The 18,359-nt window shown below is 42.4% G+C and overlaps 1 protein-coding gene across 1 annotated transcript; it reads left to right on the plus strand.

The window, feature by feature from the left end:
- Nucleotides 1-7,070: 7,070 nt before the first annotated feature.
- On the plus strand, nucleotides 7,071-8,426 carry LOC114882198. The gene has a single exon (XM_029199072.2). The coding sequence runs from the start codon at nucleotides 7,071-7,073 to the stop codon at nucleotides 8,424-8,426; it is 1,356 nt and encodes a 451-aa protein (XP_029054905.2).
- Nucleotides 8,427-18,359: the final 9,933 nt, after the last annotated feature.

Raw genomic sequence — 18,359 nt, forward strand, 5'->3', positions numbered from 1 at the left:
TCCAGTGGGACCTACATACCAAAATATCGTCGTGGCCGCGTCTCCTCCGCGTCACCGCATACGTGCATCGTTTCATCACGCGATGTCGATATCCGGACGTATCGAACCGCGAGTCCAGTTTGACCCGAGACGAGGTGGCCGCCGCACACCTCTTCTGGATAAGACATACGCAACGCGAAACGTTATTGGGAGAGTATCGCGCGCTGAAATCGGGCCAGGCCCTACCACCAGGATCCCCGCTCCGTGCACTCGATCCCTTCCTGGACCAGTCTGGGGTCATCCGTGTGGGAGGACGGCTACAATTATCCGACCTCCCTTTTCCCGCCCGACATCCGATAGCCCTACCGAAATCCGGAATTTCGGAAAAAATCATCTCCCAAGTTCACTATGACACCCTCCACGGTGGGGTGCAACTCATGCTCCGCGTGTTTCGGGAACGATATTGGGTGTTTGGCGCACGAAACCGGTTTATACACCGGTGTACTCGATGTGTGCGGGAGCGCGCCACGACGGAGACCCAGTTTATGGCCACCCTTCCTGTACCTCTCATTCGGATTTCGCGTCCCTTCACACACTGCGGCGTCGATTACGCGGGCCCTATTCGAGTGCGACCGTCGTCGGATCGCGGACGAACCACCATCAAAACCTATATCGCGGTCTTTGTATGCCTAGCAACTCGAGCGATTCACCTTGAGCTCGTCCACGATTACTCAGCGAGTGCCTTCGTGGCCGCCCTCGAACGTTTCTGCGCCCGCCGTGGGCTTCCGGAATGTCTGTATTCGGACAACGGGACTACATTTCACGGAGCCGAGCGGGAACTCCGTGACGCGTTCGCTATCGCCACGGCCAGTGACACCTTCCGAGGTCGCTTGTTGCAGGATTCGATAGGTTGGAGGTTCCTTCCCCCCGCAGCCCCTCATTTCGGGGGCTTATGGGAGGCAGGGGTCAAAAGTGTCAAACATCACCTGAAACGAGTACTCGGCATCTCCACCCCGACGGTGGAGGAATTCACCACCCTTCTTTATAAAATCGAGGCTTGCCTGAACTCACGACCCCTGGCTCCCTTAAAGGACGATGTTGATTCGTTTGCCGCGCTCACGCCAGGACACTTTTTGATCAGGACCGCGTTAAAAAGCCTACCCCTGCCATCAGTGTGGGACGTACCAGAGAACCGACTAACTCGATGGAATCTCATGCGCCAAAAATATGAGCAATTCTGTCGACTGTGGTCTCAAGATTATCTTCATGCTTTGCAACAACGATCCAAGTGGCGTGAGCGTCGTCTGAACCTCCAACCTACCGATCTTGTCCTTATTAAGGAACCGACATTCGCTCCCGTAAACATTCTTCCTGTCCGTCTCCGAACAGAGACGACCACGCTCATTCGTCCCATCACGCAACTTTGCAAATTGCCCGTTCTCACCAGCGATGAGAATGAACGTCTCGATTTGTCGCATGGTCGCATTCCCGAGATTCTCGCATTGAGAATCCCGAGATTCCCGCATGGTCGCATTCCGCATAGTCGCACGGCGTTGCGCACCGCGGTCGGTTTCCCCGTGCCAGGGTTCGCTGGGTAACAGGTTCGAGAAATAACGAGTCGGTGTTAATACGAAAATAGAAACATTTATTCAGAAGAATGGAATAATCTTAGGCCGGTGGAAGTGGGCCGCCGGCTGCGGCCCCTGGAGATGCCGGTGTTGGTGGCGGTATATCCTGCCGGGCTCGCTACAACAGAAAATCTACCGGTGAGCTGGCGATGGAGCCGTGTCGCACTTAGTCTAGGTGTACATGGCTTATGAACTACGGTCGGGACCCGGCCCGTCACAGGAGTCACGCGGTCTTACAAAGTAGCGCAGGTCGTAGCTGTCGCTATGCGGTCTTACAGGCTACGGCGCGGGATGAAAGCGCGTCGCGGAGCGCGAGCGCGAACGAGAGACAGACGCGGTGTTCTAACGCACGCGTGAGACGCGGAGTCGTTGAAGACTAGGAGAGGGATGGCCTCGGTGTTCGGGCTGTTACGAACGCGCACTAGCTTGGTCACCCTGGATCAAACCTCGGGACTGACGAAGCTAGGCGCCTACGGCTGCTGGACCGGTTGGGAGCTGCCAGCCCGTGACGTACGTCACGGTCCGACTGCCGGTGAACTCGTCGCCTGGACAAACCGCGACGCCGAGTCTGCCGGTGCTCCGGTCTGACCTCCTAGGAGGTCTGCTCGGGGCGGAGGCCCCGAGGCAACTCATCGATCCGCGTGTCGATCGATCCTACTTATAGCCTCGCTCACGGGAGTGGGGAGGCCGCCGCGATGGGGCCCGCGATGCGCGACGCCGATCCGCGGCTGTCGTCGCAAATATCACACAAAAATGACAGATGAATTAGCAAAATCACGTCGAATGTACGTCATTGATTCAATAGATGAGTCCCGTGAGGCAGCTACATATGGAAAAAGGCCACCAGAAAATGTCATACCTGTAAATGTAAATAATTCTGGCGGACTGTTACATACAATAACATTAACTGAGGGATCTCGAACTATGCTGCGATGAAACCTATCAATTTCTGATGGTTTGATAAACGGCGCAATGGGAATAGTAAAGAAATTTAGGTTGGACTTTACCAAAAGGTGGGACGCAAATTCGGATGCGTCATATATCATTGGAAAGCCCTTGACGAGAGGAACACAATAGTGTGGGTGGGAGGTCTTAAATATGTGACCTTGCCCCGCTAGAGGTCAAAAACTAAAATTATGTTAATTTCGTTGTGTGAGAGGTTTTCGTCCAGGTAGACCCGCTCCTGACGCTGGATTATGATAAAAAAGCGAATGTTGCTGTGTAACGTGCAATCCACCGCAGATACAGCACCGTCACCGCCATATTTAGGTTCGGTTAGGGTTAGGTTGGGTTAGGGTGTCTTTTTCGAAGATTTCTCCTCGTTAAATGAGAAAAAAAAAGTTAATGAATTTATATGTTTTGGGGCACTTTAGTTTTTGACCTCTAGCGGATCAAGGTCACATATTTAAAACCTCCCACCCACACTATTGTGGTCCTCTCGTCAAGGGCTTTCCAATTACATGTGACCCATCCGGATTTAAGGTCGAGCTTTTGAGTAAACTCAATATATATATTTGACCTCTACCGGGTCAAGGTCACATATTTAAGACCTCCCACCCACACCATTGTGTTCCTCTCGTCAAGGACTTTCCAATGACATATGACCCATCCGGATTTGCGTCCCACCTTTTAGTAAAGGTTAACCGAAATTTACATGGCCGTGTTACGTCCGGATTATTTTTAATAATCCGACCGTGGCTAGGATCTATTTTCCTTTCTCTTTTATTTTATTTTCAATAGTTTACCAACTAATGTACCTAATTTGTGTGCCTCGTCGGTGCGACGCTCTTGGAAGTATCCCAGGCGAGGAACACAAAAGAAGGCTATATTTGGCTCTTTCAAATAATACAAATTAATCTTCCTTGGAACGATTGCCGTTGGAACTATGTATTAAAAGTGTACAGAAATTTGAAACCGTTAAGATCAAGGAGAGGTATCATAAACATCCTTCGCCGCGCGGTTAAGCAGTGCGACGCACATGGAGGAATCCCAGCTTAACTGCGCAGAATGAAGAAAATGCGATTTTCGCCCTTATTTTACAAGCGGATACCTCTCGTACCTGTAAAGCATGCGTTAGCCGGTCCTTCCACGGGAGAATGAGTGCAATAAAGAATGAAAGTGATTTGTTTGAATGATATGAAACGATCTGAATAGGAATGGAAAGCGAGGCTTGCGTGACAACCACTGAGAATTCGAAAACGTCGACGAACGTTTAGGAACGTTCGAAACAATGGTCGACGGGCATCATAAACGCGTATTGTGACGAATAGGCAACAAAAACTGCCAAGCATCTACAAGCAATGTTCTGCAATAAATTCCTAGAATATGTTAACATATATATTGTAACGTGGTGACACCTGTGCCCCCCCCCCCCCCCCCGTTACAATCGCTGCGCTTCCCCCACCTTACATTCCCGCCTAAAGATAACCCGTAACCTTTCCATTGCCTTACCCCTTTCCCCTGCCCACCGGTGTCGGGCCGATGGAGGCGGCGGACGGGAAAACAGCGAGGACCACCCTCAAAAGGAGTTCCGAGGCCGGCGACAGACCTTCAACCCTTCCAGAGGGAAAAGCAACGTGGGACTTCGGAAAAATGGACGAAGCTGCCCAGAAGACTGCAAACGCCCACCCAGGAGCCATCTGTCGCCGAGCCTGAAGACCTCGGCCCACCCGTCACCGCAGGATGTCCGTCAGCTCCATCGACCCCAAACACCGGCGGATCGACAATCGATAATCGATCTATCCCGTTGCCGGAAGAGGCCCCCTTCCTATTCCCTATCCCATCCCCAAATCATCCCGCGACGGTCCGGTCGTCGCAGCGGCAACGACGAGCCGTCATTGAGCCTTAGGCTAGCGTATACAGAGATTTCAGAAAGCGTAGAGAGAATTGTAAAGGGGTGATAGAGCGATTTTGGGAAAGTAAGGTGTCCTGCGAAAGTGAGTGTGGAGTTTGAAGTAAGCCCATTTCGTACTATTGTAAAAGTGAGAGTTTCGGCAACGGCAACCTCCGATTGCGAATCTTCGTATCCGCGTATTGCGCCCGTTATCCCACGTTATATTTTGCGAAACCCCTTTGTCCAACCCCTATTAATCTCGTCTACAGTAATCCTTCTATGCGTAATGTAACGGACCTCCAGTGAACCTTCCCGACCAGAGATCTCCCCTCCCAAAATAGCCCTCCCTGCGTACTCCCCCGCGGTATTGTACGGACGTAAGTGCCACGAGTCCCATCCCCTGTAAAGCACCCACAATTACACCCTTTCCCTTTCTAATTTCAATTGCCACAGTGCGTGGCTGGCGCCCAACGGATTGTATTAGAGTGTTGTGCTTGTCTAAAGATCAAATAAAGTGCACCCACGAAAACGGGTCACAATATATATATATTCGATATGCGTGAACTTGCGTTAAAATGCGAATAGAATGCTCCCGAAATTAATTAAAAGTAAAACATCAATTTCTTTGTGCTGGAAGCCGGAAAATGCGTGTAATGAAACGAACATCGATTATAAAATACGTCGAATGAATTAAAAAGCCCTAATACTATTAACTATACGAATATTATAACAAATAACATAAATAAAACGTTAATCGACACCAGAGTTTCATTCCTAAAAGCTTCATTAATTAATTGCGAAACGAATAAAATCAAATAGAAGTTATTTCGAAGGTTCTAGAAGGTATAGAAATTGCGACACACGAAATTCACGAAGCGCTGTAGGGGTAAAAAGAGAAAGATAGTCAACCAAAGACAGAGTCGGAAGGAAGGTCAAGGAGGGATGAGAACTCGTGGAACGCGCCTAGTTAAACCCAAAGCGTGCGGGCTTTCCCCTTCGACACGTACCCTGATTTGCCAAATGATGTCCTCACTTTGGGCCCATGATTGCGGGTCGAACCCTGAGATACGATCGCTTGATTGAGGCAAATCACTCTTCGTCGAAAAATCGCAAGGTACGTGACGGGGAGCCCGTGTCCGCGTAGAGAGAGAGTTGTCTACGGAATCGTGTAATCGGATTGCCCGGCAAAGTTCCTCCGTGTAACGAGGCAGAGTGTCGGGAGTGTTTCAATTCGCGATTGTCGTGTCAAGGACTCATACGGATACGTAAAATCTTTTCACACTTTTCAATTATCTATCTTTTCTCTTTCATTTTAAATCGTCTGATAATTAATAATATTCTTTTTCGCGTCGCGTTGTTTCTCGTATATAGTCAAGCGTATTTCGTAATCCGTAACACCGTAACGAAAGGCTCAAACGCGAACGCGTAGTGCGTGTGCAATTAGTTCTCATCCTCTCTTCGATTTTCCAGATTTCTAGACCATCACCACAGCCTTTTTTTTCGTATATGAAACCCATTGAAACATTATATATGCATTACTTCGAATTGGTGAGTTGCACATTCTATATCTTTGTTAACACAACGAATTTGGTGTCGAGTGAGGGCAAAACAGCGATCTACGAGACTGCTAGTCGTGGAAGTATCCCACTAGATCGTTCCGTTCATAGCACAAAAGTTCGAGATAACAAATAATTATTAAAATTTTCCGTTTACACGCGCGCGAAGACGGCCCACGAGACTGTTAGTCTTGGAAGCATCCCACTGGGACCGTCATCTTTCCTGATCGTTAATGTGAGATAAACACCGAAGTTCGAATCGCGATCTCTAAACCAATATCGTTTTCTTGTCGTTTTCTATGAAAAGTTTATCAGATTCAAATTCGTTCTGATTTAATATCCGTTCTAACATATTATTTTCTAACACAATTTTCTTTATTCATATATTCCATACAGCTCGCACATTTTGTTAATTTAACCATTTTGTTGTAATTATTTTACTCGGAATTATACACATTTTACCAATATTCAACTTCTAATAATTTGCAGTCAAACACCCTTTTCATTTCCTTTATTAACACGCCTACCTTCTTGCACGAATTCATACGAGGGGCCCGTATGGGACCAGAGCATTGACGGACTGAATAAATAACTCCAGAATCTTGTTTAAATTTTCGATTCTTTTAAATTGTTCCAATCGTTACCGACCTAACATCGTCGAACACGATTGGGACTGGTGGCAACGATAATACCGTTCTCAACCGCATATTAATCACCCAGAAAGTAAAAAGAAATAATTGTGAGAAAACAGACATCCCGCTCTTTTTGGTATCTAGGGAATTTTTGCACAGCCTCGCGGCGTGCGCGCGATGTGCGTGATATACGCGAAGTAAGCGCAAAGAGACAGAAAGATAGACAAGTGTTTCGTTCGCACTGTATTCGCACACGCAATAAATTCTTTTCTTATATCATTGATTAATTCTAAAAGCAAGTGTTTTAACATCGACTTCTCCCCGCAAAACGTCTTACCACCAAGCCTTACTTCATTTTAAACATCTGGCGACCGTGACAGGACGACGGTGGTAAATTGAAGACTAATTGAAGATTGTGCCTCGCGTCGATCTAACCTAGAAGATGGAGACGGCGAAGAAACAGAGGGCTGTGCAACGTACGCTTTTTACTAAGAATTTGAATAACTTTTCGGCTAAATGTAGTAATGCGACTATTTCTCTGGAAGAACGGCAAGTTGCTTTGCAAATGCTTGAATCGAGAATGCAAGAGCTTGAGCTTGCTAATACGAAATACGTCGATCTATTATCAGAAACGGCCGCCGACGAAAAGGTTATTGAAGCAGAGATGGAGGCTCACGACACGTACAAGCAAAAATTTTTGGAATCGAAGTTGGGTTTCTTGAGCCACATTAATACAAACACTCGACAAGATACAGATTCTAACCAAACAACAGTTCAAAGTGAAAAACCGTTTAAACGGCCATTTTTGAAAGTCACGAAATACAGTGGTAGCGTGAGTACATGGTTGCAGTTCTGGTCGCATTTCCGGAAAATACACGAAGACACGTCTGTTTCCAAGGAAGACAAGCTAGAATATTTGAAACAGATGATGGAAGAAGGTTCGAAAGCGGAAAATATAGTTAACGGGTTTCCGACAACGGCCGAAAATTACGACAAAGCCTTCGAGAGTCTCAAAAATCGTTTCGGTCGAGACGATTTACTCATCGAGTTTTATACGCGAGAGCTACTTTCGCTCGCGCTTCAAAATGCGACAAACAAGGGAAAACATGTGAATGTTTCAACGATTTACGACAAGATATCGGCACACATCCGTGCCCTTGAGACGCTTGGCGTAAAAACAAATAATTGCGCGACCATGCTTTATCCACTGGTCGAATCGTCGCTGCCAGAGGAGATTCTTAGAACGTGGCAGCGCTCGCCGCTGAGTTCTGGGATAGACAACGGAGGAGTGGAAAGCGGCGAAGTTCCGAATCGTCTAACGCGACTTCTCCAGTTCCTGAAAGCAGAGGTCAGTGATGAAGAGAGAATTAACATGGCGATCAACGGCTTTACATCCCAAGTTCCTGTAGAGAAGAAAAATATGGACAAGGGTAAGGAGAAGGTCAATTCATCGGTGGAGCAGCCGAGTGCCAGCGCATTGTTTTCGGGTGAGAGTAAACGAAAGAGATGTATTTTTTGGGGTAACGACCACGAAAACGCGAATTGTGAACGGGCTAAAAAATTATCGTATGATGAACCAAAAGATTTCATTAAAGAAATGAAGTGCTGTTTTAAATGTTTGAAACCGAATCATCCAGCGAAACTTTGTAAAGTCAAAATATCTTGCGCGTGGTGTAACGGTCGTCATTCGATACTAACGTGTTCGGGCTTGCGTCGTCCTGCGGACAGCGCGAGTACGGGTAAAAGTGAATCATCGGACAAAAAAAAACGTAGAACAAAATCTCGCGAGTTTCGTTGATATGCCTGATGTAATTTTACAAACGTTACGCGTTGTTCTATATTCCGACTCGAAAGAAAGGGTAGTACGCGTGGTTATCGACCAAGGTTCTCATAGGTCTTATATTCGTTCGGATATGGCGAGGTTCATGAAATACGAACCTCTTGGTAAACGGGCGGTATCTCACGCACTTTTTGGTGGCATAAATTCGGAATCCAAGGAACATGATGTCTATTTGGCTCGCATGAAAAGTTTGGATGGTAAATATGCGTGTAATTTCCAAGTAATGAATGAAATTACTATTTGTACGGATATTCCGATAAAATAATTTTTAACAAAAAAAAAATCCGACTTCAAAATGCACTAAAAAGTATAAAATAATTTCCATTTCATTTATATCTGTATTCCACAGCTATTAATAATATCTACTTAATCGTTACATAGTATACCAAATACATTTTAAACTTTTCGGAGGCGGAGCAAAATTAAAAACTTTTCCTCTACTAGGAAGATCCTAGTTCAGGTGTCGGCAACCAGTGACAAATGACCCATTTGATAATTTCAAGTAAACAATATTCAATGGGAATCAATATACCCATTACGAATTAACTATACTGCAGTTCACGAGTGACCGCACTTAATTCGCGCAGCTAGTGACCTACTGAGGTCTAGGGAGATTTTTAATAGTGCGTGTGATTTCCCTTTACAGCTTGCTTCTTACTTTGCGTTCACATCATGTTTTTCCGGAAAATAATAGAATTTTCATTGCATCGTGAAATTTTACAATATCATCACCGGTTTTCAGTTATCGTACGTCATATATTTCTGCCCACCATTTATATGATCGCAAAGTATAATAAGAAGCAAGCTGGAGAGGGGAATAACACACGTCATTAAAAATCTCTCTAGACCTAGTGAGATGGGCGAGTAAAGTATGGTCTCTTGTAAACTGCAGTATAGTGCATGTACATCAGGAGTGCTGCCAATTTCTCATACAATCATTACAATTACAAATGTTTTCAGCCGGACCTATAATTTTTCTCTTACGACTTATTAATTACCAAGTTTGCCATACCACAATCAAATCGTTATTAGCAGCACCGTTTGTTCGGGTATTTTTAATTTTGCGCCGCCTCCGAAAAGTTTAAAATGTATTTGGTATCCTATGTAACGATTAAGTAGATATTATTACTAGCTGTGGAATACAGATATAAATGAAATGGAAATTATTTTATACTTTTTAGTGCATTTTGAAGTCGGATTTTTTTTTGTTAAAAATTATTTTATTTCGCAATTTTTAGTGGAATTCAGAGAAACGAACAATATTTGTAGGATGCCGTGCAGTTATATGTCAATGGGAATGGTTTAGTAAGGATCAATTGCTGTTAGTTAATAAAAATAAAACAGCAGAACACGGAATAACATGTTTTTTAAATCACTTGATTAAGAAAAAAAAAAATTTGGTTTTAATTATAGAAACATAATTTAACAATATTACCCCGGCCCCCCTTCCCCCTCCCCTTCTGCCTGTTCCCCTCCCCCCTACCCTGACCCCCCCGGTAACCCCTCAGTCGCCGCGATCTCCCTGCCGCCACTCCTCTTTCTGTAACGTATAAAAATTGAAATTATTAGATATATATTTTTTTCATTAAAATATTATTATTATAAATATTTTCCCTAATATTGAACAGCAGAGATGCTCTGATAAGGGCAATATTGAATTCCTCTGTACGAGGCAATAATTCATAATATAAAAAGAATCTGTAATACATACTTCGCGGTGGCTTCGCCTCCTCGCCGGATTCCATCTCTTGCACCTGAGGGAGGGGCTCCTCCCTCGGTCGGTGATCCTCTTGTTGCTGAGGGAGGAGCTCCTCCCTCAGTTGCTGCAACTGCTGTTGCTGTTGCTGCTGCAGCAGCTGCATTTCCCGATGATGCTGTTCCTGCTGCTGCTGCAGCAGCAGCTGAACATCCCTGAACATTTGTTGATCTGATAGAGAAAACAAAAAGAAATATATATATATATATATACTGCAGGCATGTTTCTGAAATATTCACAACATACATTTTGCACAGCTTCTTTTACTTTTTTCATGTACTCTTTAATTGCCATTATTAAAGTTATAAAAATAATACTTACAATTGTTATCAGATTCTCCCATTTTTTTTATTATGTTTTTATTATGACTTATGTTCTGAAACAAAAATATTTGTTTAGTAATATTTGTAAAAAAAAAAAATAAAAATATATAAGCAACAACAGTTACATTAATATTAGTTAATGACTAGAGGTAGAATGTTATTGTAACGACCCAGAGTGAGTACGTCACTGCACCGACTTGTAGGGAGAGCGGTTCCCTTAGAAGGCGACTCGTAATAAATGTGTTAAGGATTTTAGGTTCGTGTGGTGTGCGGTTAAGGAGTGAAATCCAAACACTAATGTGCTAGAAACTGAATGAAAATATGTTTATTCAAGAATGAAAGGTAAGTGAATATTGAATTATAATACAAAGTTGCTAGTATCACAATAAGTGCGGCTAGAAATAGGAATACAGTAAGAAATTATAATTAGTTCGCCCTAGATTGGGAATACAATTGAAAAATATGTAATTAGTAATTAATATGTAAGTAAAAATTAATAATTGTAATTAATCGTTAGCGCTAACGCAAATGCGGCGTGGTCTTCTTCTACAGCCAACACTCTGTTTGTTTTCAACAATAATTATGGAAACTAAACTCCAGAGGTTTGTGCTAGACTATTGGAATCAAGTTAACCCTTCCTACAGGTCGCAATCGGTTTCTGGTTATACCAGAGCCGTGTTAAACGCAGGCCGTTCAAGGAGCTCCGCTCCTCGCTAGCTCTTTACACTTGAGTGTTGGCTTAGCGTAACACCTGTGTAACACGTTGCGCACCGCGAATAGGAGGTCCACTGTTCCGTAGTCCTGCACGCCACCAGTGGAATAGTAGAAATTAGCTATAGCTCGCGCTCTATCGCTGCCTAGACAGTTCAGCGCAAGCTCTTCTCTACTAATCAGAGTGTTGTCTGTTTCAGACCGAGGTCTGAGAAGATCTGCGATGAAACTGTGCGGAACGCCTCTATTTATACTCAGATTTTGCTGAGTCGGCACTTTTTTTCCGCATAGAGTTCTTGGGGTAGCTGGGTTTTTCCCGTCACGTGGTGGTCCAGCATCCCCACTCTAGAATACTACCCCACCGTATGGTTACTGGGGTTGCGCTCGCGCGTGCGCGGTCGGACGTCGATAATTTATCGGTAAACTGTTTTACCGTCCGACTTATCGACTAAACCTTTATCGATCAATTCAACAGACTCGGTTATCGACGAAATGAAAATGTTTATTACAAAAACTTATACATTAAATATTAACAATAAAAATAAAATAAAATATTCTGTATAAAAAAAAATTGGTTATAATAAAGAAAAATAAAATTAAAAAGATATTGTTTTAAATTCTTGGGTCGTTACAGCTTCCCCCGCGCGTTTGTCTCTTGTCCTCAAGAGACAAATGTTTTTTCTTTTTATGTTGCACAGGGCGCAGCAACACTTCTCCTCGTTGTTCCTCGGGGAGGCTGATAAAATGCCAAAATAGCGCATGATTAGTCCATGTTTACATCTTGGATCGGTCTTTTCTGAATTTCCATAAATTTTCCAGTCAAAGTCTGGTATGTCGATTAAAATCAGCTTCCATCGTGGTGGTAGTGGTGGTGATGGTGGTGATGGTGGTGGTGGTGGTGGTGGTGTTGTTGTTTCTTCTTGTACTATATCTTCCTCCTGCACCGCTATCTTTGAAATTTTGTATAAAACAGATAATTAGTAAATGAAATAAATCTTTGATGATACAATTCTACCTCTTTGAATTGTTTTAGGGCTCTTCTTAGCCTTTTTAAACGCTCGCGTCGTCCTGCGCGTCTCACCATTTTCGCTATCTACGAGTTGAATTTAGCTGCGCGTGCGTAGCATCGCTCTCTATATCTCTCTCTGTCGCTCTTAGTTTCTGTCTCTTTCTATCTTTTTTCTATGTAATATGGCGGACTTGCGAGTCTGCGCATTAATATTTCGAACGAAATAAAAATGTTTCGAAGGATTTTGAAATAAATGAGTTTGTCTATGGAACAGAAATGGCTATATTTAAAAAAAAATTATATTACAGTAAGTTAAAAAAAAAAAAAAAAAATAAATTATTCGTAAATTGTGTCTAGGCAGAATATCTCCGGATCGTGTGCAGGTAGCATATATCCTTCGTTGTATGTTTCTGTTAATTCCTCGTCCATGTTTGCAATTGCATTGCGGCAATCGCTGCAGGCTACTGCTGGACGTAGGCTAGCAATAATTTGCCTACATGCAACACAGGTCGTCTGTCTCATGCCTTCCTCTGTTTTAATAAAGTGGTGGACTCCAATGTGAATCCAGTGCTTTGCTGCTTCTTGTACAGCTTTTAAAGCACACTCGGTACACAAACGTCCCATTCTCGGGTTAAAAATGTACTCGAATGCAATCATATTGTCTCTTACACATAGTGCATTAGCGACATTCGGAGCTTGGTGTGTCATTTTTCTGTAATGAAAGTTATTTTTGTTATAAAATATTGAAAACCTTAAATTGTATCTTCTATGCTTACTGTGTTTTACTAATCTTCTCCTTGTTCTTTTCTTTTCTTTAATTTAAATTATGTAGCGTCTCTTTCACGCACTTTGCTTCTTTACTTTTTTTTTTAGCAATATGGCGGTATGTTCAAAATTTTGCATGTGCGCATGCGCATCTTTCGAAAATCATATAGATTGCCATATCGATTTTATTTTTGATCTATGTTGTAGATTGGCCGGTAGGCCCTCTTTAGTCTATCTTTGTGAACTATCCTAGTCTTTTTGGGACCTATATGCAATTCTATGTTATTCTTTTCTATGTTTCTTAAAACTTTGTACGGTCCTGTATATTCTTTTTGTAGTTTACTTTTTCTTGGTGGGTTTAATAACATAACTTCTTCTCCTGTTTTATAATTAATTGGTCGTATTTTTCTATCGTAGTAGTATTTCTGTCTGTATTTTGATTGTTCTAGATTTGTTTTTGCTGTTTGCCTAATTTTGTGTAAATTTTGTAATAGTTTGTCCACATAATCTGGGTATGTATCTAAACTGTCAGTAGGTGTAAACTTTGATGGTAGCCTTGCTTTTTTTCCATATACTAGTTCATGAGGTGTGAATTTTGTCCCCTCATGAACGCTAGTGTTATATGAAAACATTGCTTGTTGTAGCCATTCATCCCAGTGTTCTTGTTTAGAGATGTAGTGTTTCAAGTACTCAACTAGAACGTGATGGCTTCTTTCCAGGGACCCGTTTGACTGAGGATGGAAGGATGATGTACGGTACGTTTGGATGTGGAAGATTTTAGCTAGCTTCTTAATAAGTGAGGATGTGAAGCATGTTCCCTGATCGGTGAGGATAGCTTTAGGACTGCCGAATTGGCATATGAACGAGTTGGTGAATGTTCTTGCGACGTCCTCTGATGTAGCTGATACAAGTGGAACTGCGACGGAGTACTTGGTCAAGTTGTCCTGTATGGTGAGGATGTAACTGTATCCTTTTTGCGTCATAGGTAAGGGTCCAAGAATATCTAAAGACACCTTATCGAATGCGTCCGAAGGAGTGTCTGTGATAACCATAGGCTCCTTATTCTTCATCCTTACTAGCTTGGTTCTTTGGCAACTGATGCATGATCTGATATAATCGGTAATTTCTCTCTTCATGTTTTTCCAATAATACTTGTTCCTGATCCTGAGGTAAGTTTTTCTAATTCCTTTGTGTCCTGCAACTGTGCTTTCATGATTTTCTTTAATTATACTTCTTCTTTCGTCTTTAGGTGGAGTTTGGATTGTCCCTTTGCAGATGATGATGTTGATGTTTGAATCTGCAAAGATTACTTGAAGAATTGCTTTTAACCCTTGCTTGTCTGGCATGCTGCATTCCTGGATTCCTTTTTGAACTAACATGTGATGAAGAGCTTTAATTTTGTGTGGTAAATTTTCTTTATAATCTACTAATACTCCAAAAATTAATTTATTCTTAACTTTATATTCTGTGATACTGTCTTGTGGTTTAAAAATTTTAATCTTTTCATTTTCTATTAACTGTTTTGATTGGTAATCTTCAGGTTGTCCTTCTTTATTAATGAATATTACTGCTGTACCTCTCTTCATCCATAACTGGTCTTCGGTTTCTTCTATTTTAAATATGACTGGTTTATTGCTAATTATTTTTGGTTTAATTTGTTTAATTGTAGACGGTTGTTCGGTTTTTCCTTTTTTAATTTTGATAGGTGTGATAGGAGCTGATAATGTGTCACTTGAGGTTTCTTTTTCTACTTTTCTTTTTATTATAGGAGACCTTTCTCTTGTGCTTGAAGAGGAATCGATTCTGGGTGGTTCTCTGAAGATGTGTTTAGGCAATATCGTTTCTTCATTATATTCTTCTATCTCATCTCCAATTATTACTGGTTCTCTTACTACGAGTCGTTTCTGCGGGATTATGTATTTTTTATCTTGTGGAGGTTGATGTACTTCTACAATGACTTGTTGTTCGTTAGGTTTTTTCCTCTTCCTGATTTCTTCAGAGGAGTATATTTTTAGATTTTTGTTTGTTCTTTTTCTTAGTTTTGGTGGTTCTTCAGATATATCAGTTTCGTAATATTGAGACTCGTCTGAACTTGTATAGTCTTTCTTTATCCTTTTTCTTGCTGTTCTTCCTCTTTGAGATGGGCTTCTCTCTCGTATGTTATCTTTTCGGTATCTTTTCCTTATTTCAACATCTGTGGAGTCATCTCGTGGTCGTGTTAAATGTTTGTGGCTGATTTTCCTCTTTTTAATTTCTCGTGAACTTGACGAGGTTGTTGGCCTTGGTCTTCTTGGATATTGATGCCATTCTTTCTTCCTTTTATGATTTTCAGACTCAGTTGTAGTTGTTGGTCTCGTTCTAGTTGGATACTGATGTGCTTCTTTTTTCTTTTTAAATTCCCTAGATTCTGACGTCGTTGTTTGTCTAGGGCGAGTGGGATATTGATGCCACTCCTTCCTTTTTTTGTGCTTGCCTGATTCTGAGGTAGTCGTGGTTTGTCTGGGGCGAGTGGGATACTGGTGCCACTCTTTCCTTTTCTTACGCTTTTTCTTTGATCCAGACGTAGATGAGTGCAGCCTTTTCGCATTTATTTGTAGAGCATTTATATCTTCGACAGGATTTCTAGATAGAGCATCGGCGTTCATGTTTTGTCTCCCTGGTTTGTATTTAATTTCGTAATCGTACTCGCTCAATCTTAGTTTCCATCTCATGAGTCTTGATGTTGGATCTGAGAGACTGTTTAACCAGATTAAAGGTTTGTGATCTGTGATCAGGTAGAACTTTCTGCCGAAAATATATGGTCTGAAATGATTTATTGCGAATATTACAGCAAGTAATTCCCTTTCTGTTGCGGAGTATTGTGTTTCCGGCTTATTCATTACTCTTGATGCGTATGCTACTGGCTGATCTTTTCCTATTTCTCCTTGACTTAGGACCGCTCCTACTGCTGTTCCGGATGCGTCAGTGGTTATATTAAATGGTCTCTCAAAGTCAGGATATTGTAGGATTGGCTTTTCGCATAATACGTTTCTTAAGAATTCGAAAGCTTGCTGTTGCTGGTTGGACCATTCGAATTTTTGCTCCTTCTTCGTCAAGTCAGACAATGGTTTAGCTATTTTAGAGAAGTCTTTAATGAAACGTCTATAATATCCGCACAATCCTAGGAACTGTCTGATATTTTTGACAGTTTTCGGAACGGGGAATTTTTGGACCGCTTCAACCTTTGCTGGGTCAGGTTTTACACCGTCTTCTGCAATTATATGGCCCAGGTATGCCACCTCTTTCTTTAAAAATTGGCATTTGTCAGGTTGTAAGCATAAATTTGCTTCTCTAAGCTTCGTCATCATCCTGTTGACCTTTATCTCGTGTTCTTTTAGTGAGCTTGCATAAATTACGATGTCATCGATGAACACGAATAGTTCCAGTCCTTGTAATCCGTCTAGGACGTTGTTCATCAGGCGCTGGAATGTGGCTGCAGCATTTTTTAAACCAAAAGGCATTCTGTTGAATTCGAAATGCCCGAATGGTGTTGAAAATGCTGTTTTGTGCTTGTCTTCCGGATGCATTGGTGTTTGATGAAAACTAGATTTTAAATCAAACACGGAGAAGTATTTTGCGCTTCCCACTTGATCCAGGATATCCGTAATGTTAGGTAGCGGATAGGCATCGCTGATCGTTTTCTCATTTAATTTTCTAAAATCAATCACTAATCTCCAGCATTTATTTCCTTGTGAATCTTGCTTTTTTGGTACTATCCATAAAGGTGAGTTAAAAGGTGATGAGGAATGCTTGATGATTCCTTTTCCCAGGAGATCATTTACTTGGTGATTAATTTCATCTTTCAACGCATGAGGATATCTGTACTGCTTAACATTTACAGGCACCTCATCCGTCGTGATGATCCTGTGATAGATTTTATTCGTTGCTGGAAGTTTATCTCCGTCTATATAAAATCTGTCAGCGTGCTCTTTTACTATATCCTCTACATTAGTGAGTTCTTCTTGATTCAAATGACCTGTTTGTAATATTTTAAGAATTTGCTGAGCTCTTTTAGGTTCTTGATGGAATGTTTCTTCGTTCTGTGGTGCCTCTTCATACTGTTGCAGCTCTACTGCTGGCATTTCGATTTCGATGTCTTCTGCTCCAACGTTGATCGCATACAGAAATGCTATACCATCACGATTCGTAACTACAGCGTTTCCTATATATATTTGTGGGTGAAGCTGTAGTTTTGGGACAAAACCAGTTTTGATTTCAGTGTTTGATACTCTTATAGGTATCATGGTTTTTGTCCTGGATGGTATTACCACTGCTGGTTGCTTGAATGGTATTATATTGTTATTTATGATCAGTATAGACTTGGCGTAATTGATGCTGGCTCCACTGCTTTTAAAATATTCTGTGCCTAAAATTCCATCTTGTTCAATCGGTAGTTCCTCGATGATGTGGAATATGGATTCAGTTTCCAATATCTTTACTTTGATGTATCCTGTTGTACTTGAGGAGTTTGCTGGGGTCTCTGGCTCTTGATACGTTCTTGATATGCCTTTTTCCGGCATTCCTGAATTGTATGGCCAATGTTTTGGCAGAATTCACAAATTGGAGGTCTTGTTCGTGTCCAATTTTGACCTTGTCTCTGCGTGGGTTGATTTCTATAGGTTTGAGCTGGCTGCACAAAGTCCTGGGGGACTCCGGGTCTTGCTGGTTGGTCCTTAAACCAGCAAGTTTCCAAGGTGTGCCCGGACCTTTGGCAGTGTTGGCAGTGTTTTGCTGGCCAGCGGGCCCTCGACATTGATTGTCTTTGGAACCGCTGACTGCAGCATACACTGGCGTTATGCCCGTATCCATAGCAGTTGTCGCATTGCTCGGCCGTAGTGAATCCCTGTGATAGCTTAGCTTTGGTCTGGCTTTCTATATTTTCTGCCTCGGCTACAATTGCTGCACTGATTGCTTCGTCAAGGCTGTTGAAGTTTTGATTTTTCATTCGGTTATATACCTCCTGTTTTAAACCGGTGAGGAAAGCTTTAATTGTATTAGTTTCCGACGATCGGTTGTATCCTTCGATGTTATCTGGGAATTCTAACTCGTTGCAGCTTTTAATTTGTAGTAGAAGTCCTGAGACGCGGCTGCCGTAGTCCACGACTGCCTCAGTTGGACCCTGTGCGATCCTTGCCATGTCGCCGCATAGCTGCATCGAAGTGAAGAGTGGTGCGAACCGTGATTTTATTACGGCAATCAGTTCCTCGATGGTGTCGTAGTCTCCGTTTAGTACCACTCTTGCTGCTTGTCCGTAGAATTTGTTCTTGATTAATTGTACCAATCCATAC

The sequence above is a fragment of the Osmia bicornis genome, unplaced genomic scaffold (assembly GCF_907164935.1).
Source record: "Osmia bicornis bicornis unplaced genomic scaffold, iOsmBic2.1, whole genome shotgun sequence".
In the NCBI taxonomy this organism is placed as follows: Eukaryota; Metazoa; Arthropoda; class Insecta; order Hymenoptera; family Megachilidae; genus Osmia; species Osmia bicornis.

Bases quoted from the DNA above. Each gene is read 5' to 3' on its own strand.
- LOC114882198 (XM_029199072.2), top strand. From the start codon at position 7,071: ATGGAGACGGCGAAGAAACAGAGGGCTGTGCAACGTACGCTTTTTACT.